Below are 22,981 nucleotides of genomic sequence, written 5' to 3' on the forward strand. Positions count from 1 at the left end.
ATTTACTCTGTCTCTGGAAATTCACCTAGGATATGGAACTCACTTCCAAGAAATCGGGACCTGAAACTCCATCTCCTCAACAAATACTTTAACATGCACGGTAAATGAATTGTATTTCAATACCTCACTTTCTATGTGACCAGACCATTTGCGACAGTCAGTTGTATGATTGTTTCAGCTGTCTTATATTTTATTTACTCTTTTACTCTTGCTGTTCTAACTTTCTGCATATTGTAACCACCGTTGCTGCCTAACAATCTCTATTTTTGCATGTTCTTAAACCTAGCCTTTTTCTGAAAAGTGCTCTGATACCTTTGGGTCGAGCTAGTCTATATAAAACCTATACATAATAAATAAACAATACCCTTCTAGACACATGCACATTTAGGCATGTTGTTGTGCAAGGTGTTCTGTCATGGTTGAAAGTGTTGCACTTGGAAACAGTAAAAACTCAGAAGGAGCAACGGGCTAAAAATATGAGTTCAGTCTAGGACAATTGACTCTAAAGGCAACAGTGAAACTGAAGCTGAAGCACGTTGCAGGTGTAAGGATAGTCCCCTCTGTTTGAAGATCATTTGAAAGTAAAATTTATGGCTATAAAGCATGAGTGCAAATAACAAAAATGTAATGTACGAGGACGCAACACCAGAGGAAATGGCCTCTAATCTGAGCCTGAATGAACTCTATGAAAGATTTTATGATTCAGGACCGATGAAGGGAATTTATTTGGTAGAAGAATCTGGCTTTTTTGAAGATTTTATTCTTAATACATTTTCCAATTTCAGCAAAATCTACTCATCAGGTATGTACTACGCATGTCCCTGCTCATCCACAGACAGCAGTATTTGTGTTATTCTGTTGGCAGCAGATAAACTCAGTGGTGTTAATATTGTCTGACATAGATATTATGTCCCAAACACTTACTGATAATACTTGTTATGGTTTATGATGCTTTATTTAGGAATGATATTGTATAAGAAAAAATCCTAAATTATGGCTGGGGAGTCTCTGTTTCAATAACTTGTCTTGCAACCACCAAAACAGAACTGTACACACTGCCCCATCATGCTCTCCCTCTTCCTCCTCTCCTCTTTTGTTATTAACCTGTGGTCATAATACTGAAATATGGCACAAGGCTGTGCAATGTTTACTCATCTGCTTTTAAGAAGAGTCCAGGTGTATTGTGTAATGATATGCAATTTTAAAGATGCCTTAAAGATGCCTTTCCTGATGGCTGATGGACTTACAATGATTGTTATCAACAGTGTTTTGGACTGTCATATACCTGCCAATTCTTTCCAAAAACCTTTTGCCCTGAGTTGTATATGCAGGTATTAATTATCTCATACGGTAGTTAGCGTTTAGACAGTTGAAATTTGCAGCAGTTTGACTAAAAAAAATATAGATTAAATTAATTTGCATATTTAAGTTATTACAAAACCAAAGCATAATAGCAAGAAGCACCAAATACGTTTTTATAAGTCATGGCCCTAAAATAGATATGTAAAAACTCATGAGTCAAGTATTCAGGTTACAATTCAATTAAATGTATGCGAATACCCAAAAATTAATTTAATCAATCGAACACAGATGCAGTTTCTTTACATATTCGATATACACCACTGAGAATCTCCCCCTTTCACCCACCCTGTAAGTCCCAGTCCAATTAAAGGTGGCGTTAGAAGATGCTGTCCCTGGGCTCTTGGCAAACAATATGAAGCTGGGATCCATGCTGGTACAAAATAGTCTTCAGCAAAGCAGCTGCTTTTCCTACCAATATATATGAAATTCTAGGAAGAGAAAGACTATACATCTAAGGCAATAGAGTAACCAGGGTAAAATTGATTCATTTGGTGAGGCTACAAGCCCTGGAACATCTTCACATAGCCGCTGCTTCCCATGGCTTCAACATCATTATGATAACAAACTTACCCTGCACCTCAGGACCACCTCATTGCTCCAGGATTTCAGGAAAGTCCACAAGTCCTGGCTGCTCAACAGAGCAGTATACATCAAAGTGACCAGCAACCTCAGTACATTGTGATCCTCCCAGATGACTTGTCATGCTATAGAAATATATGATGAATTTAATCTGACTTTGGAAGCCACCAGACCGCACGTGGCCGATAGAGACATAGTCGACATCACTAAGTTAGCACGAGCCCTGCTGCAATGATGCAGCTTTTGCGTACGTTACTACGTGGCTTTATTTTTGCAATACTCTGTTTATGCCTGTCATATGAGAACCGTCTGCTGTGTTCATTCTCTGCCGGTTCCTGAAGTTTAGTCTGAACATTGTGAGCAAGGTAGACAAACAGTGCACCTTGTCATTCTGTTGTGCTTAGGCCCTAAGATCTAGACAAAACATGCTAATGCAGCTGCTGCTGCTGGTGACTCATCCTTTGATATTATGGGGATGCATGTTTAGAATACAGACACTTGGAGAGGTACCTCTTGCATGAAAAATGTTCCTGTTGGGCGCTATAAGCCCCTGGGAAGTGCATTTATTATGGAATTGTCGTCACTGCCTTTCACATACAGATGTCAGCGCGTGGATAGGAGGTTTTCGTCTCAGAGTGAAATTGCGATTTCAAAGTAGGACATTCCATAGTTTGAAAGCAAATTAATTTGCACTGCGCCTGCAATATGTCAGCATCTAATCTGGCTTTTTTTTTAAAAGGTACGCCCATCCTACCTATTATTCCAGCTTTAACTCTGCTTTCGAATGGCAGTTATCTTATTTTGAATAACCACAACTGCTGCGGCTTACGGGCAGGGATTCCGTATATAGTAACAGTTTCCCAACAGATTACTTCTTATAGCAACGTCTCTTTTACACCCCTGCATGGGACCGTAGACAGTTCTCTTTGGCCTTCCATTCCAACTTCGAAAACAGATTTCAATAAACTAACCAGACTCAAAGCGCTATTATTTCAACAAGAAGTGGCTTTCATATCAGCGCGAGAGACCTTCGAATTGCAGTTGGCGAGTACCGCAAGTGAGATACACTCGCTGCTGAACACAAATCTCCTACTTCATTTTTGAGAATTAATACACCAAATATTTAATGCATCTGATACTGAAGGCCTTGCACATTCTTTTAAGCTTTTGGGATCCGTCGTTGTGTCTGCTTTTCAGACAATTTTGGGAGTAATACCGTCTTTTATTCATTCTATTTTTACCAGCTCCTTCCGAGGGTTTCCATTGAACCTCTTGCTTGGGTGCAGTGTGCTCATACTTCTGCTCCTGTTACGCAATTGCTGCCCATCATGTGGTACTACACAGACCGGCGAGTTGCAATTGTACCATGACCTAATGCAACAATTTTTGGGATGCTTGCCATTGGCGATGCTTGGTATGAGTTATGAACTTACTTTTTGCTTTGCATACTTCACTTGCATGCAACCTGTATTCTATTGCCGATGGTGGCCTTTCGGTTGGGCCTTGGATGTCTGCCTCTCCGATACATCATGCGCTGACCTGAATTATGATCTGTTGGTGGGTCCATTACTGGCCCATGACCAGGCTTTTTCCGGGGACACGTTTTGATGTGTGCGGCTGCACTTGGAGGCTGGAATACCCGTGAGGCTGCACACCGCCTCTTGCAATGGAGTTTCATCAAATATCACGAAAGTAACCCAGTAATGCTCCTGGAGGCATTGGATTATGAAGAGCAAGTATGTTCATTAGAACTGCTCAACTGAATGGCGTCCCTCATTGCTATGAATGACAGGGATGACCTTTTGGAACAGCTTGCATTCCACAGTACCAATAATCTGATGACTCTACCGGACTCCCCTTAACAAACATTATACACAAGATTTTTTTGTTCTGATTCAGTGTATTTTTTTCATAAGCGCTATGACCTGGGCAAGGGGAGGGTGTCATGTGTCCGATAGGGACATTGTTGACATCACTAAGTTAGCATGAACCTGCTGCAATGATGCAGCTTTTGAGTATGTTAGTACATGGCTTTATTTTTGCAATACTCTTTTTATACCTTTCACATTAGAATCATCTACTGTGTTTGTTCACTGCCGGTTCATGGAATTTAGTCTGGACATTGTGAGCAAGGTCGATAAACAATGCCTCTTGTTATTCTGTTCTGGTCAGACCTTAGCATCTATACAAAACATGCTAATGCAGCAGCTGCCGCTGGTGACTTGTATGTTGATATTATGAAGATGCATGTTTAGAATAAAGACCCTTGAAGAGGGACCTTTCCAGGGAGAAGAGCAACAAGCACCTATGATATAGAAATTACATCTATAGTCTAAGGTATGGGGTCTGCTGACAAAGCTCAGAGATCTTCCATTATATATTAAATATTACTTCTTCTTACCAAGAGGGGAGAGGTTAGACACCATAGTCCGTTTTCCATTATCTTTATATAATGACATCTCCCTTTATGATATATGGCCTAGCTGCAATGCTAACTATATTTGTGGTAAGCATTTTTCTGCTTGCTGTGGCTCGTGTACTGCATGTTAGAGTACGATAGTTAAAATAAACATTTGAAACTAAATTTGTTTCTCAGTCAGTTCTTATTGTGTACAAGTATGAGAGTGTGAGTGGAAAGGTGTGTCTTGTTACTGTGATTCCTGCGAGATCCAGGAGTGTTGTGTTCTGGGGTATCTTATCATTTGCTTCTTCATGAGTATATAGGAGAGCAAATGAGACACTATAGCTCGTTGGGCCTGGCTTGTGGGCCCAAAGTGGTAGGAAGGCTTAGCCACTATACACCGAGGACCCATAATCCTGTGCATAGTTCTGCGTATGTGCAGATTCCCTGCAACATACATGTGATTGAATATGTTAGTCAAGGCTAGTTCAAAATTAATGAAACAGGGATTAGAGGACTTTCCACAACAATTACAACATTTTTGCCAGGTTACATTTTTCAGACAATTAATTGTGCAGCTCAACTTTTAAAAAGAATATTGGCTGACAATGCTTGGTGCACATGTGCTTGACTTTTTTTGTAGACACCCTGTGCAGGTTTATACCAGGTTTAACTGCCAAGCCATATCTTCCCTTGGACCGGAAACAAGCATCCTGGGACCGGTTTCGGATTCATAATCCTCATCAGCCAGGCTATCTTGAATCCAGTGGCAAAGTGAGCAAGGGATAGCGATTTTGTTTTTTTTTGCAAATTGCGATTGTTGATGAATTTACTTTGCAAATATTTTGCGAATTCGCAAATGATTTCACAGGATCAGTGGAACATCGCTATTACAGACTCGCAAATGGGCTTCCACGTTGATTCTGCGAATTTAATTGCGAACTCACAAAATATTTGTTGCGAATTCGCAATTTGATTGTTTTTTCTATCATGAATTGCGGGAACAGAAATTGAGATCGCAATAGCTGTTTCGCTACTATTGCGATCGCAATTTTGGTTGATGAATCTATGCCCAACTTCCTAAAAGTATCATTTTAAAAGTTATAATGATAAGTCGAACTGTGACATTAAATAGGGTTTCTTAATACAAGTCCAAAGGTACCAAACATGGTAGTTCTACTCATTCTCAATCAGAAATTACACTTCTTAAATGCAGTAAGTAATTCTCAATGTTAAGCTTTGAGAGGGCAAGGCCTCATGGTAGATAAAAACAAAGTGGGAGTTTTTCGCTAAAAGGTCATGTAAAATGAAAAGGTATGTGTCCTGCCTTTTACTTTCACAGCACCTTGCCTTACGGGCTTCCTAGAGCCTATTTTAGGAGTGATTAATGTGTAATAAAAGGGGAGTTTGAGGCTTTGCAAGGGGTTTTAAATGCTGCATGCAACATAGCAGCAAAACGTCACATACAGGCTCTGCAGTGGCAGGCCTGAGACATGTTCAAAGAGCTACTTAAGTGGGTGGCACAATCAGTGCTTTAGGCCCACTTGTAGCATTTCATTTATAGGCCCTGGGCACATACAGTGCACCGCCCTAGGAATCTCTAGGTAAATTAAATATGCCAATTGTGGATAAACCAATGTTATCATGTCTAGGGAAGTGAGCACATTTACTTCAGTACTGGTTAGAAGTGGTAAATTGTCCAAAGTCCTAAGGACAACAAAAAAGTTTTGAGGTAGACCGCCCTAAGGCTGACAAGTCTAACATTTCCTACAGTGCAAACCCGAAAGTCTCTAGTAGTTTTTTAAGAGCTTTTCAGGGAATTTTGAAAACAATATATGGCCTACAAGGGTATCATATACATGAAAGTTTGAATATTTTTATATATTTCTATTGTCTCAGAAGGTGACATACAGATTCAATCAAAAGAAGAAAAAAAAGAAAACCAAATCAATCAAGGTAGAGTAAGACGATTTCTGAAACAAACAAATGAAAACAGGGGCACATTATGTAAGTATTTTGCAAATGGGCTGAATAATGCAAAAATAATTAGCAGATCAACATGGGGTGTAGTCTCAGAAAAACTATCATTCATTCATCATGTCTGTACAAAATAAATGTGACCATAGATCAATGTATGACCACTCCCCTCTTTATAGGGAATCAGTCAATCGATTAGAGCAGATGTTTAATTGATGGGGATCCCAGAGTTAATTTACAATGAATAAGTGGAACCATCTTCGGCATTTCTGTCTTTATTGTCAGTGATCGGCAAGTCCATCCTCAGGACTGTGTTTGCTAAGAGAAATTTATAATGATACCTAATAAAAGATTTCAGACACCACAGAAGAGTCGTATTGGGAGTTTTTTAAAGAGTATGTAGGTTTACATATGTATCGGCCTTGTATGTCAGCATTTAGAATTTGGATGGTTATGGCTAACCTCTGTGGAATCAATCGTGTGGGAGCAAGGCAGCACCATGCCTTGTTAACGGCAACATTGGATCTTGAGGGGACTCCCATTGATCTTGGCTTGATCCATTCCTGCTTTGGGCACAAGGCCCTGTCGTGTATTTCTATAGGTACTGAATCAGTCCCCCTATTCCTGACCCTATTCTGGTTAAACTAACTATCAAGTTAACTAACAGTCAGCCCATGAGGCAAGAAATCCCCCATGATGCAGATACCGTTATCTGACGCAGTCACACTACGGCACAGGAACGTGTTATCTGATTAGGTCATAACGCTTGAGATCTAATTAGACAAGCGACATTCCTCCAGCCCCTGATAAGGCATACGACGTTCTCATAACAAATCAAACCTATGACAACCTGGATAATCCGTGCGGCCATTGTTTTGATTTCACAGAGAACTTTTGCAAAAGAATGTGCTAACGAGCAAGTCGTATGACATCTTTATTGACGTACCTATGTCCATCCTTACGTCAATCTCGGCACCTTTAAGGTATAAATGTTGCCGACCTTGCCCTATGCAAACACACGCGTGGTGACAAGACGGAGCAGCCATACTTGCCGAAGCCGAGAGCAGAAGCAGACCCCGCTGGCAGCAGCCCCACCTTCCTGACGCGCTGAGAGACGCGCTGCTATCTCAAGCCGAGAGACCCAGCACCGGCGCTTTCGGGCAGCCCTCGCAGGCAGCCTGGAATATCGAGAGCAGAGAAAGAGATACCATTCCTCATTCATCCTAACTTCCAGGTACAGAACTGAATAACCCCTCACAGAGAATTCTTTAGTTATTCACTTGGCAAAAACAAACTTAACTTAAACTGTAACTTTCTATTCCCGCCCACGCATTAGACTTAGGTCAGGTACACGGGGTAGGCGTATTTAGAAACACCAGTTGAGTACGTTTAGTCAAATGTATATGTGTATGTAAATATATTTTAATCATTTTAAACATCATATGGCTCAGAAACCATATCAATGTTTTTACAGTATTATTTTATACTATTGCTTCTAATGTATGCACTTTACTTAACTATAAGTATTGCAATAATATCGATCCATTTCTCTTGTACGAGAAAAGAGACTGATCAATAAATAACATCTTTTATCGAACACGCCCGTCTCTTCCTTTTCTCTACATTCTGATGAGACTAAGAATGCACGTACTGACTGAGTAAAATAATTGCCTTTTGCTCACACGACTCTCGAGATTGACTCTTGATTAGGGGAGAGCAAAGTTGTCATGTTCTATGGTTGTCAGAAACTAAATCCCTTCTTGTCTAATCAGGGGAGTTAATCCTTCCTTGAACATTCGAGAAAGTTTCTAGCGAACTCTGAGCTTAGCTGGCAAACCCAAAAATTAAGTCTAGCATCGACAGTAGTAGACCTAGTTAACGTCTGGCCTAGGCCTTTACTGCTGTAGGTACTATTCCAATGCGCAGAGCCTATTGGGAAGATAGGAGCTATACTACATGGCGCCCAACGCGTTTGGAAAGGGCGATAAAACTAACGTAAGACATTTAGAGTAACTCAGTCGTGCTCTCTCACTCAGACCCCTTTTTCCATTATACTCCAAAGACGTCTGGAGTGGGTGAAAGGTTATATCCTCCAAAACCTCGCAGGAGGGAACTCCTATGTATGGTTCTTGGTCAAGTCAACGTTGAAGGATAAAACAGTTCCAAAATATTGTGCATCTAATCTCTGTTTCCATAAAGAAACCTGATCTGCAAATAAATATAATACCATTCTGTCAGTAAAATGGACAGCGATGAAGAAAGAGAGGCTACTAGATTAGCAGCTGAAATGGCAGCAGCTGATACTACAGCACTCGAGGCAGACCCGGATATAATACTCATCCAGGTCGCCAAAAGGAGATCTATAACCTTAAAACTTATAGAAAATGGACTGACACCTAGAGGTGGCACAGTCATATTCGTAATCGAGGCACACGAATATCGGCAGACAGAGGTATACTATTCATGGATACATTTTCCAGCAGCAAATGCTGTAACAAAGTACTTCCACTATTACAAAGTAGAGGAACCTCCTGAAACGTACACTCCTTTCGAGGAGGTGGAAGTACCACTCAAATTCCAAGAGCATTTGCTCTTATTTGATGGCGCCCTAAAACATAATAATCACATTACAAGGCTCGGTCCTTTAGGAAGACCAGGAGCAACGTGGCCGGTCTTAGCCGGATACACACCACATCCAGACATCGAAAGAATGCCTGCAGCAGAGCTGTTAATACAGCTAAAACAACTACTAAAAATTCATAGACAATTAGTTCAGTATGTAATGCGGACTTCAACAATTCAGCCAGCGATTAAACTTCCACAGCTGACCCCTCACCAGGGGAACACAAATAAAATTACACCACAGAACATCCAATCCTGCCTAGGTAAAGTTCCAGCTAAACGGGAACAAATACCATTCTGGTTGGCACAGAAAATCACCCAAATAGAGGCGGTGTTTCCTGACACCACCCCGCTGGAAAAACACAGGATTCTGACTATATGTCTCCCAATGGGAATCGCACCACACATTGAGGACTGTGACACTTGGGGTACAGTCTTTGCTTCCATCTACACAAAAACGCACGGTGTCCCATCCATTTCGGTGATACCAGATGTGCTAAAACAAATTCAAGATGAATACGGTCCAGAACCTGCTTTAACTCTTGGTATGAAATTACTAAAAGACTTCAAACAGGTTTCGGCTATATTACTAGCCAACATAAAAGGTGAAGCAGCAAACGTGGCGATCCGCCAGAGGTTAAAAGAGACAGATATAGCAGACCAACCAGCTGAAATTGCCAGAATCATAGAAAAATCCTATGAAGAACTAGGCAGAGATAGTCTAGGTGGAATACCAGTAAAACCGCAACTGACTACAAGTCCAGAAAAAATATTTTTTAATAATAATAATTCACCAAAAAAGAACTGGGATGGAAACAAACAATCCAATCCTAAAGAAAAGAAATTCCAGTCCAGAGGAAGGTCTCCTAGGCGAAGAGAGAAATCTCCAAACCAAAGACAGAGGTCACCGCAGAGTGACCCCTCTGGGAATAGATATAACCTTAGAAATAGGGATAATATTAAAAAACCTGATAGATATCAAGACATTGATACACGTCCCTCTCAATCTTTTCAGAATTCCTCGCAGAAATCGGAAAGAAGAGGACGATCAGAAGAGCACGCCAAGTCCAAAGACAAGGAACCTGCTCAGCAAAAAAAGAAATTACAATTTCCAAAAAAGAAGGTAGCCAGTATCAACAATGCCGAGAATACTGAGGACACAACTGAAAAACGGAGAGTGGGCTCAGACAATGCTAGACAGCGCAGCAGAGGTGAGCATAGCTCGCAAAGTCCTTATGAATCATCTGGAGACAGTGGACACGAATGAATACCTTCAAGTGGAAACTGCAGACACCAGAGTTAGCAAGCCCCACAAGATATACGAGATAACATTACGTATAGAGGGAGATAAGACTAGGAAAATAAGGGGACTATTTTGGGATAACCTCTCAAAGGGTTATGACATCCTTCTAGCTGAAAAAGACTGGCCACCAGAGTTTGTCAGGGAGTGCCCTCATGGCGAAGAAGTAATTATGCCTGCCTTCTCGAATCAGATCCCGATTCATAAAAAATACACACTTGCTAGAAAGTGGGCAGTGGCCTTAGCACCTGCTTTATATAAAAATCATGTAGGATGGGATGAGGATTCTCCTCCTCACAAAATCCAGTTAAAATCACAACCAACTGCACAAAGGCAGTACCCAATTAAGCAAGAAGCTAAAAAACAAGTAAATGAAATACTAGATCAGCTAGAATACCAGGGGGTGATTGAAACTTGCACCTCACAAATGAACAATCCTTTGTTTCCGGTCTCCAAACCAGACAATTCGTACCGTCTAGTTTTGGATTACCGACACCTTAACACATGTTGCAAAACCTTTGCAGTGCAAAACTCACACAGTGCTGCACTAATGAATAACATAGTGCGCAAAAAATACAAAACAACCTTGGACATCTCCAATGGATTCTTTTGTCAAAACATAGCACCAGAGAGCAGATCTTTAACTGCATTCTCAGTAAATGGCACTCAAAAGCAATTCTGTCGGTTAGCCCAGGGGTACAAGAACAGCCCGGGGGTATTCTCAGCGAGAGTAACAGAATTACTACAACTATATGATGATGAAGCATTATCTTATGTAGATGACATTTACTTAACGGATGATGACTTGGATACTCACTTGAAAAGAGTGAACACCATAATACTTGGGTTCGCTGCAGAGGGTTACAAATTCAACTTCAAAAAGTCCAGAATTGCCCATCTGACAGTCCTATTCTTAGGATATGAGTTATCAAGTGAAGGCAAAAGCCTGGCAGACAATTTCCTAGAGAAATGTGCCGTAATCCAAGCTCCTAAAACACTAAAAAACCTACAGTCAATTCTAGGCTTCCTAAATTTCGGAAGAACTTACATTGCAAATTACGCAGAAAGGGTCAAACCCCTTTATGATCTAATTAAACCAGACTTTAAAAGATCCAGTTGGACTCAAACACACACAGAAATTTTGAGATCCTTACAAACAGACATGCTAATTAAAACAAAATTAGAAACCCGTGATAATACACGCAACCTTGTGATCCGAATCATCCCAGGGAGATGCGGATTCACATACCTAACCTCTAATGAGGGAGAAAAGGTACCAATTGCATTCAAATCACACTTGTACACAAAAGCTGAACAGAGATTCAGCAACAAAGGAAAAATTGTTCAAGCAGTTCAAACCGCAATAGCTAGAGAAAAAGACATAGCTGACGGTAGACATATCACAGTCAGAACAGCTGAATCAGCCTTTGAGGCATTAACAACACCGTGTAATTTACCATCAACAACATTGGATCCGGAATGGATACAATGGGTGAATTCAATCACAACGGACAAAGTATCCTACTACTTTGATCTAGAACTAGAAGAATTAAAAAATCTAAAATATGAAAAGACGTATCCTCTGCCAATCGACATTCTGCCTCTACGACATTACGCCTGTGTAATCTATACAGACGGTCATGCTCAACCCTCCGTTTGGGGAGAACATGCATACAATCCCACATGTGAGATTACAAAAGAAGTGTGGCGTGGAGGTATATTAAAACCTCTATTAACAAAATCACACTCAGTAGAAACTAATTCAGAACTACAAACTGAAATAATAGCTTTGAAAATGGCGCTAGATAATGCGGATCGCGAATTCCCGACACTTATAGTGTCAGATTCATATTACTGCGTCAAAGCATATAACAAGGATTTGCAGACATGGATTCAGAACGGTTACAAAGATGACACAGATGCACCAATAAAGCAGAAACTGCTCTGGGAACAAGTAGCTCTTTTGAAAAAAGAACTACCAAAGACTCACGTGACACACTCACTGAGTCATCAGCGTGATGGCGTTCACGTTGTGGGGAATTCATTGGCTGAAACAGCCGCAGCGGCAGCCACTAAACCGGCTCCCGTAGATCGAAAAAAGCGTACATTAAAATACATTGACGGTGAAACAATGCTGGCAGTGAAAACGTCATCAAAAGGCGACTGCTCAGCGTTACCGATCAACTATCCACTCAATTATACATACATAATCGATGCAAACTCCGTCCCTTTTGCTCGAATCCCTGGAGTGGGGGATAGAGTGATTCCAAACATGGACAGGAGAAACTTGTTAATCGCAGACGCACACATGGGCGAGGGTCACAGACACCTTAAATTAAAAGATTCTCTGGAAGAATTACAATCACGGTACTGGTGGCCAGGCATGAGCCTGCACTACACCATGTTTGTAAAAAACTGCCCAAACTGCAACAGAGATCGCAGTGGGGAGAGAAGCAGTTTAATACCTCGTCGAATCAAGGCAGATAATATTATCAGCAAAAAGAATGGCTTGCGATTAACATATACAGGCTAGTTTCCACTTATAATGTAGATCACCAGCACTCGGCTGACGTCCGGACTGTTATACAAGATTTGCGAGTCTGAATGGCATATACGCTAAGAGCATGCTACGTTCAACCATTGTTTTCACTCAGGCAATCCAGCCTGGGGGGGAAACATGGCCAAATGAGCACAGCCCAGCGGGAATCTTCTCACTTCCTTCCTGAGGGTACGGGATGGTGTAAAGAAAAAACCAAGGCAGAAAGCAATCTATAATAGAAAGGATATTAGGTTCGGGAGCTGGGTGGGTCAAACATCTAATAAGTGTCCAACGTAGTCTAAATAACTTGCCAAGAAATTCTCTGAAGGGATTCAGTCCGTACGAATTATTATTCGGAACTAGGATGTTGATCTCTGACCTTGATAGTCAGACTTCAGTGGTAATAGAAAAAACCTTTGATGTCAAAGACCGTTTGGCTATTTTGCAGGACTTAAACAAAACAAGAAAAGACCTGAGCAACATACAGTTGAAACAACAGCCAACAACCACTGAAGAATCACCACCTGTCCCAGCAAGACCTGTCTGGATTCCAAAAGTCGGGGATCTAGTCAGGGAGAAGATCGCGGTGAAGAAGGAATTTGGGCCTTCTTACAGAAAAGCAGTTCCTGTCTTGTCTGTCAACGGGACAAGATCAGTTGTACTACCGCCACTTGCTGGAAAAAAGGAGAACCGAGTTGTATCCATCGACCTGGTAAAACCACAACATGTGGCCAATAACAAACAGTAGGCCAAGTGGACTCCCAATAAGTAGCAGAACACCAAGGTTTGCTACCAGTACAGAGGTCCTAACAAAGAGGCTCATCACATTCGAAACGCCTGCAGAAGAACAAGAAGGACTATGCAACAATGCAATAGAACTCAGACCTCTGAAAACCCAAATAAAAACATTTAGCAGAGACACACCAATCTATACTGAAGTACCAAGTGACAATGCAAAAAACAAACATCCTGAACCAATTGGAACAATTGACAGAACTGCATCTGGTTACTTCATCAACTTCGATGATTCCTCTGAAGGCTTCAGTGAACCAAAGACACAGCCATCATCAAAATCCTTTAAAGACAAAGCTAAGGAACTTTTGAAACAACTGAAAGAAACATATCTGGTTTCTCCATGGATTGAATTTTGGGTGGGTTTTGGTGCATTTATCCTCATACTTTGGCTCATCATGGTATTTACTTTGGGACGCTTCATTGAGGGAAAATATGCTAAAATGGACACAGCAAGTCAGAACATCAACTTGGTCCTCAAACCACACACATCTTCACACGTCGAGAAAAGAGAACTCTCTCCAGAACTTTCTTCAGCCAACTTCACAGCCAATCCTATACCTGGTGGGGTAGCCTGGGACAACACTGACTATGAAATTTATGGTCCGGTCGAGATCCTGAAATATCCACACCAAATCAAGATCTCTTTGAGTGATTTTGCAAAACCAAACTCATTTGCTGATGATTGGGACTTTGAAAGTATTAACAATATGATGTCTGACTTAGTAATGTCTGCTAAATTTACAAAACATGATTATTTGCAAGGTTCTACAAATTATGATAGTATGTATTGCTATAACCATTATGGTAACCATTTTCTGCATAAATCTGCACAACCTAGAAATGTTTTAAATTATAATCAATGGGAACATTGTGCTACGCCTCCAAAAGGGAGCTCTAGAACCGTTTATGACAAATATTCATATTTTTCAGGTTTTAACACAAGTAATGCTGAAACATTTTATTTTAAATTGTCAAACAAGACAGGGATGAAAACCATGATAACCAACACAAAATTGATATATTCAGATTCATTCTTTGAAAAAATGAATACTTTTGGATTTGATTATTGGGACAAAAATGTTGATTTGAAAAGTGTTTGGGGTACAAAAGAATGGCAAGTACAGGGTATAGAAGCTTTGTTTAGAGCCTGCATGATCCCAGAACAAATGATATTTTTAAATGACACTGTTCAACAAACCACCTGTCTTGGCTTAGCCAAAATCAAAGATTTAAATAACCCGTCTATTCCAAAGCCAACAATGTTTAGCAATAGCTCTGATACAGATGAAGAGATAGACATAAACCATATATTAAACCAAAACAGAACACATCCTGATTGGAAACAATGGTTGATCTGGCCCACAGATACAAATCACTGTCAAGATAGATTCCTGAATAAAACACAGGGTTTCAAAATGACCAGGCCAGACCCTAGATATCCCCAAAGACATCACCCAGGGATAATAACAACCTACAGTGTGGGCAAATTATGCCTTCAATGGCTACAAACTTCCACACTGCCTGAAATTAAGCAACACCTAACTTTACTCACTGATAGTGCTGACTTGCGTGATTTCATACTGGGACCACGCAAACAGCGTCAAAAGCGTTTCATAGCAGCCTCTGTATATGCAGCATACAATGAGGCCTGGAAGGTTACTCAAATTGAGACAGCAGAAAGAATACGGGAAATTGACCGTATCAATTTGGAAAAATCACTTTCTGTAGTGGACAATGGGTTAATGACTCTGTCCTCCAGAATTTTTTCATTGGACAGCATTGTGTCTTCAGCAATCGATATATTATCGCAAGACTTACTGTTATTACAACATGGACAGTCACAATTGCGTTCCATTGTACAGCTTGGCTGGACGTTACAAAATCTGCGTTCAGGCTATGTGCCTTGGCGTTTAATCAACACAACGTCACTATTCCAAATCTTTAACCTTACTGATAGACAAATCGGTATGGCGCAGAAGGGTGCTGATTATACAATCTTGAGCATTGAAAAACTAGAAAGATTACCAATGACAATGTCAGAACGACCTGTCAGTGAATGGATAATCCACGGAATCATAAATATTCCAATCTCAACCTTCAGGTTTCAATACTGCCAAAAATATATACAGGCTGGCATGTACGAGAAATTGGGAAAGGGGTACCTTAAAACAACTTGGAACCTGCCCTATTCACATGCATGTGTCAGTAATAAAGGACAGAAAGTGTTTCTTAGTGGCAACAATTGTTCTATGTCACTAAGCGGCACGCTTCTGTGTAACGGAATTAGTTTGCATGGAGCCTGTGATGGGAATTCATACAACCTTTCATGTCACCAGCAAGGCGCACCTGCAACTGAAATAGAACCATTCTTTCAAAGACTCTATAATGGGAGTTACATTCTTATTGTAGACCGCAGATGTTGCAGTCTTATGCCCGGGACTCCTTATCTAGTAACTACAACAGCGAAGGTCAAGTGCTGTGGACGATCTTTGTTCCCCAGCTCCTTTCCAGACAGGGAGGCAAGGGCATGGCCCAATTTGAAAATTACTTCTATTCGAATAGACACTTTAAGCAGAATGAAAACAGTGCTTCTTCAGACGCCTACAAGGCTCACGTCATCAAAAGAAACATATGATCTACAAGTCGCAAGGACGACTGCAGAGATACATACATTATTATCAACTAATTCCCCCGTACATTTCGCGGAAATCCTGAGCGAAATCTTAAATATTTCTGATACCACTGGGGTCTCAAAGGTATTTAAGACAGTATTTTCGATGGCATTAACACCATTCAAAGCCATACTGGGTATTTTTCCAGATTTCGTCCATTCGATTTTTGGCGGACTTCCCCTGATCCTGGGACTAATTGCAGGAATCCTATTCCTAGTCCTTATTTTTCGTTATGGCAACCCATGTCACAGATCAAACTCTCGCGACAATGGAAGATACGATCCTAGCCATTGGATACCGGGACCGGATATCAAAAATCCTGGGACTCTCCCGGCTTAGAGACCTGAACATGACTTGGTTTCTATCATTTCGACCAATGTGGCAAAGGTGTGTTTTACCTGTACTAAGGTGTCTGCTATGCGGAGAAGAATGCGTGTTAGACACCTGTCTGACGCTACAATCGGATGCGCCAGTGGATGCAGATACACTGTTGGTTCCTACCAAGGTTCACGCTTTGTGCTGCCCTCAAAGGCTGCCAATCCTGATGACGGCATTCCTGGAATCTTCACCACTACGATTGAAGAGTAGTGAAGTTCAAGATGAAAGCAACATCGAACAGGTACGACCTTCTGTCAGCAATGCGAATCAGAATGTCAATGGAGACAATCATGCGCACGAATGCATGGTTACCCCTATTTCCGACTTAGTGGAACTTTCCCATGAAGCTGTTGACAGTTTTTTCGAAAGCCTGAATGATATGATGTTCTCTCCGGAACAGAAATAGAGACTTTTGAGTAAACTCGCACACGGCGTTCCCTGAATTCGGCCTTCAACTTTGAAAAATAAAGTCACATGAACAATTACAATCCAGTTCACGGACAGCAATTTTTTCAGCATGCCCCTTAAAATATTTTTCTACATATTTTTTCCCGGGACACTGATCTTCTGCTTGGAGTAAGAAACTATTCCTAGAGAACTAAGATTTCTATTTTTAGATACTTTATATAGACTTTAGCTGCCCGCTGGTAGGTTCACAAATATTTTATTATGTGATGAAATGGTCTCGAACTTCCTTTCTGTATAGCCATATTAAGAGCCATTTCATGTGTATTTCTTATATACCAATAAGCAATAATGCATAACAATGCGTGTTTACTTTTGCATTTAATTCATAGCTTAAGTGCATACAATATATATGACTGCAATTTTTCAGTATATTTGAAAATTTCGAAATGCATTTATGTATTTTGGGGTGGTAAGGTATACACTATACTCTATAGTATGTTGTACTATATTATACTATGCATAGATTAGTAGATATGACCATAGTTAGCGTGGAGTGGGTGTCGTGTATTTCTATAGGTTCTGAATCAGTCCCCCTATTCCTGACCCTATTCTGGTTAAACTAACTATCAAGTTAACTAACAGTCAGCCCATGAGGCAAGAAATCCCCCATGATGCAGATACCGTTATCTGACGCAGTCACACTACGGCACAGGAACGTGTTATCTGATTAGGTCATAACGCTTGAGATCTAATTAGACAAGCGACATTCCTCCAGCCCCTGATAAGGCATACGACGTTCTCATAACAAATCAAACCTATGACAACCTGGATAATCCGTGCGGCCATTGTTTTGATTTCACAGAGAACTTTTGCAAAAGAATGTGCTAACGAGCAAGTCGTATGACATCTTTATTGACGTACCTATGTCCATCCTTACGTCAATCTCGGCACCTTTAAGGTATAAATATTGCCGACCTTGCCCTATGCAAACACACGCGTGGTGACAAGACGGAGCAGCCATACTTGCCGAAGCCGAGAGCAGAAGCAGACCCCGCTGGCAGCAGCCCCGCCTTCCTGACGCGCTGAGAGACGCGCTGCTATCTCAAGCCGAGAGACCCAGCACCGGCGCTTTCGGGCAGCCCTCGCAGGCAGCCTGGAATATCGAGAGCAGAGAAAGAGATACCATTCCTCATTCATCCTAACTTCCAGGTACAGAACTGAATAACCCCTCACAGGGAATTCTTTAGTTATTCACTTGGCAAAAACAAACTTAACTTAAACTGTAACTTTCTATTCCCGCCCACGCATTAGACTTAGGTCAGGTACACGGGGTAGGCGTATTTAGAAACACCAGTTGAGTACGTTTAGTCAAATGTATATGTGTATGTAAATATATTTTAATCATTTTAAACATCATATGGCTCAGAAACCATATCAATGTTTTTACAGTATTATTTTATACTATTGCTTCTAATGTATGCACTTTACTTAACTATAAGTATTGCAATAATATCGATCCATTTCTCTTGTACGAGAAAAGAGACTGATCAATAAATAACATCTTTTATCGAACACGCCCGTCTCTTCCTTTTCTCTACATTCTGATGAGACTAAGAATGCACGTACTGACTGAGTAAAATAATTGCCTTGTGCTCACACGACTCTCGAGATTGACTCTTGATTAGGGGAGAGCAAAGTTGTCATGTTCTATGGTTGTCAGAAACTAAATCCCTTCTTGTCTAATCAGGGGAGTTAATCCTTCCTTGAACATTCGAGAAAGTTTCTAGCGAACTCTGAGCTTAGCTGGCAAACCCAAAAATTAAGTCTAGCATCGACAGTAGTAGACCTAGTTAACGTCTGGCCTAGGCCTTTACTGCTGTAGGTACTATTCCAATGCGCAGAGCCTATTGGGAAGATAGGAGCTACACTACAGCCCAGCCATCAAAGTGGGGCAGAATTTTTATCAACGCAATTGGGTTAACGCTGCGTGGTATGACTTTATTGGATTCCTGCAGTTTCCAGACGTTTCCATCCTAGAAATGTAATGAAAATGTATGATTTTAGGCAAATTCTGAGGTCTGCAGGCATTGTAGATAGGAAAACATTGTGGGATCTGCACAAGGTACATCACTCTGGAATTCCCTGGTAGTTTACTTTTCAAACATGTGTTCGGTTGGTAGGTTTACCTTGGTGGGTGCTGCTGAGCACGTCCCCAAAAACCACAGATAACCCTATAACTGATCTCTTCATTCAGCAGTGTAGTGCCTTTTGTTTTTGGTCTCATGGGCCTCCCATTATTCGTATCAGGAGAAACGTAGAAACTCATGATGGTAGGACATTTGTGACTCTCCCACAGATTCAAGAATATTCTATCACAGAAATGTGAGGAAACTGTGTGTTTTTAGTCAAGGTTTGAGGTTTGCCGGGGCGTCTGGACAAGAAACCCTAGTGAGAGGCACTTCATGAAGGTAAACTTAGACCAAAAGACTAACTTTACTACTTTTCGCTATTCGAAAGCTAAGTTACTACTAGTAAAGTTATACTCTAGCATGAGGTGAGAGGACCCTCACGGACAGTAGTGATCTCGCTGCTGTTTTTCTGATTTTCCTCAGCTGTTCATTACTGATGGCTCGCTTCTATTTTAAATGCCCTTAAACCCTTTTTTTACTCTTGTTTTTATTGGATTTTAACTGTGTGTTAGCACTTCCAGGCAGACATTTGCACATTTAGGTTTTAAACTTTGTGTTAATCACTTTGAAGTTTTGAGGCTGTATTGACGCTCGTCTCCACTCCCTCTGTCTGACGCGGGGCTTGTCGTTTGTTCAGAGGGAAGTAGACACACCCCCTCACCCGGCCTCCCTGACTTCCGCCCGGGAAGGCGGAAGTGCTAGTTTTCCACCGCCGACCATCCACTATAATCTATGTTGAACCGGACGGGCACAGGACGTGAGCAGCATGCGCGCTGATGGTGTGCCAAAGGCAAGCCCATCTGCGCCTGTCCGTGTCGCAATTGGGGCCGGGGGCTGGGCATTATGCCCATTTTTACTCCTACCTGACCAGCGAGCTATGACAATTCCAGGGATATCCCCGCATCAATGACACAACCCGTGATATCTTAGAATAAAATGACATCTGGATCCTAAGACAGACTTTCCCTGAAATAGATACTAATCAGCTTTTTACACAGCCTATTCCCCCGCCAGCCTCTGTTTGTCTCAAATATGAGGAGTCTGATGGTTTTAAAGTTTGTTATCTGAATACCCGGTCCATAGTTAGGCACCAATTAGATATTGTTTAGCTCTTAGACTCCGTAAAGCCTCACATCCTCCTCCTGACTGAAACGTGGCTAATGGAGGACTCTGCTCCCGACATATTAGCAGCCCTACCTGATAACTTCTACATCCTAGAGGCCAATCGACCCTCGGGGAAAGCGGGTGGCGGAGATGCAGTATTATCCGATTGGGCCCCCAGTTTCCTTCTCTAAAAGTCACTGGCCTTCCCTCAGTTGACAGCTTAATCTTGAAATTTGAATCCTCTTCTTCACCTTTCATTTGCACCTTGTTATACATACCCCCCCAACACATGCCTGCGTTTTCCCAGGCATTAGGTGAAATGATAGCCCATCTGGGCATCGACCATTCCAGAATGTTGATTATCGGGGATTTCAACTACTGGCCTGATGATATCAGAGAAAGCTCTAGTTCGGTTGAACTTACAGACCTATTAACAGGGATGAATTGCACCCAACATGTTAGTACTGCTGCACATATAAAAAGGCACATCCTTGACCAAATTTTAACAGCCAACCTTGAGCTCTCCTCTCTCTCGATCTCTCCCTGTACTTGGTCAGACCAACACATTATAACCTTCTCCCTTCCTTTGGCTCCATTTTCTAAACCTCATCCTAAAGCGAACTTAATGCTACGAAATTGGAGACACGCAAACATGGATCCCTTTGGCGCATTATTAACTGCCTCACAGCTCCCCGATCAGGAGGACTTCCTAACCCAGAGAGAGAGCATCAAGCGCTGGCTCCAGCAAGCTAGGGACCGGGTCGCCCCTCTCAAGAAAGTCAAGACCATGAGACCCCATCACGTGCAACGCTGGTTTTCGGATAACTTAAAAAAGACAAAACTTGCATTGAGACAGACCTGGAGACACCATTATCGTATTGATACAAAGGCCTTGTACTTAACTCTCCTGAAAGAATTCAAAAAAGAGATTCTCCACGCCAAGGAAGATTACTTCTCCCACAAAATTCTTAAATATTCTAACAAATCTAGAGAGATTTTTGCCATAGTTAATGAGCTCCTTAACCGAGACAGGGTCATGCTGTAACTAGCCCCGTCACAGCTCCTTTGCGACTCCCTTAATGCATATTTCACAGAGAAAATCGATGTCATTAAAGCCAGCATCCCCTCATTGACACCCCCCACGGTGGTCTCAAAGATATGTCAGAACACAAAGCTGCTAGATCAAATCCCGTGGATCTCTAAAGAGACCTTCCTTGACTTACTCAAAAATCTGGGCTCTGGCTACCCTAAGGACTGCTGCCCCCCGCTCATACCTCAATAAGCTTTCACCCCACTGCCCTGACATGGTACCTGATGTATTAAAGGTTGCAGAAATTCTCCCTATCATGAAGAAACCCTGTGCTGACCTGACAGTTCTCAGTAACTATCTCCCTATCTCCCGGTTACTTTACCTGAGCAAAGTTCTGGAGGCACACGAACTGCCTCAGCTAATTCATCAAACAGTGTTAAGTTCTAGATTCACATCAGGCAGGCTTCAGACCCGCCCACTCTACAGAGTCTGTCATCTTAACAGTTCGGGACGAACTCAGGAAGGGAGCCAACAGGAATGCCCCCCATGCCCTGATCCTTCTGGATCTATCTGCTGCATTCGACACGGTCGATCATAACATTTTGGTCAACTGTGTCAGAAATTAATTCAGGGTCTGGAAGTGGCTATCCTTCTTCCTTAGCAACCGGTTCCAAGCAGTACGGCTTTGCAATTTTTATCCGGTAAAAGGGAATTGACATGCGGGGTCCCCCAGGGCTCTTCACTGTCCCCCCTTCTCTTCAATCTGTACCTTTGTCCCCTAATCCGCTCTCTGAGAGAAAGAAAGATTAGCACATATAACTATGCTGATGATCTTCAACTGGTGTTCGACATAAATTCATCAGCATCCTCTATTCTCAACTTTCAAGCTACCATGCTATTCATCAGTGACTGGTAGAACTACAATCAACTAAAGCTGAACCCAGATAAAACTGAGCTGATTCTGACAGGTGTATCTTCCAACCCATGGCATTCCAACGTTGCCATCATCCCTGGTCAATCCCCCGGTGCCAGCCAGTTCCCCTAAAAGTTTGGGCATGGTGATTCCTAACGACTTGTCACTAAATGCCTAGATCGGCTTGGTGGATCCTGCTGGCTTCATTCAATTGAGGAGAATAAAAAAGATTAGCAGATTCCTGTCCAGAGAAGCTCTGACCCTGGTTATTTTAGCCTTAGTCATCGCTCGTCTGGATTACGCCCATTCACTGTATGTCAGCATCCCAGCCTACCAACTTAGACGCCTCCAACTGGTTCAAAACCAAGCGATTAGAAGATTTGCCTTCAAATTGGGATGGACTAGCTTCAAAGCTCTTCATGGTAACAGCCCATCCTTTATTTTGTCCAGGATCAAACATTACATTCCCTCCCAAGATTTGTGTTCCTCCCAACTTAGGGCTAGATGTAGGTACATCTTTTTTACAGATTCTAAATTACCGAATGTTACCGATTCGGTATATTAGAATCGTTAAATTAAATGTAGGTAATAATTCGGTATTTTTTACCGAATCGGTGAGATTCGGTAATTACCGAATCGGTATTTACCGATTCGGTAATTGCCATTCATTCCTATTAACTAATAGTTGGTGGTAAATAATGAATCCTTAAAG

At 41.6% G+C, this 22,981-nt stretch overlaps 1 protein-coding gene across 1 annotated transcript in view; it reads left to right on the top strand.

The window, feature by feature from the left end:
• Positions 1-644: 644 nt before the first annotated feature.
• The window catches only part of LOC144752069 (nicotinamide N-methyltransferase-like), a 93,691-nt gene continuing 71,354 nt past the window's right edge, over positions 645-22,981 (top strand). Inside the window, exon 1 of the mRNA XM_078640020.1 lies at positions 645-802. Within this exon, the coding sequence (XP_078496146.1) occupies positions 655-802 (148 nt within the window). The 5' untranslated portion in view covers positions 645-654. The remainder of the gene's footprint in view (positions 803-22,981) is intronic.

The sequence above is a fragment of the Lissotriton helveticus genome, chromosome 4_2, assembly GCF_964261635.1.
Source record: "Lissotriton helveticus chromosome 4_2, aLisHel1.1, whole genome shotgun sequence".
In the NCBI taxonomy this organism is placed as follows: Eukaryota; Metazoa; Chordata; class Amphibia; order Caudata; family Salamandridae; genus Lissotriton; species Lissotriton helveticus.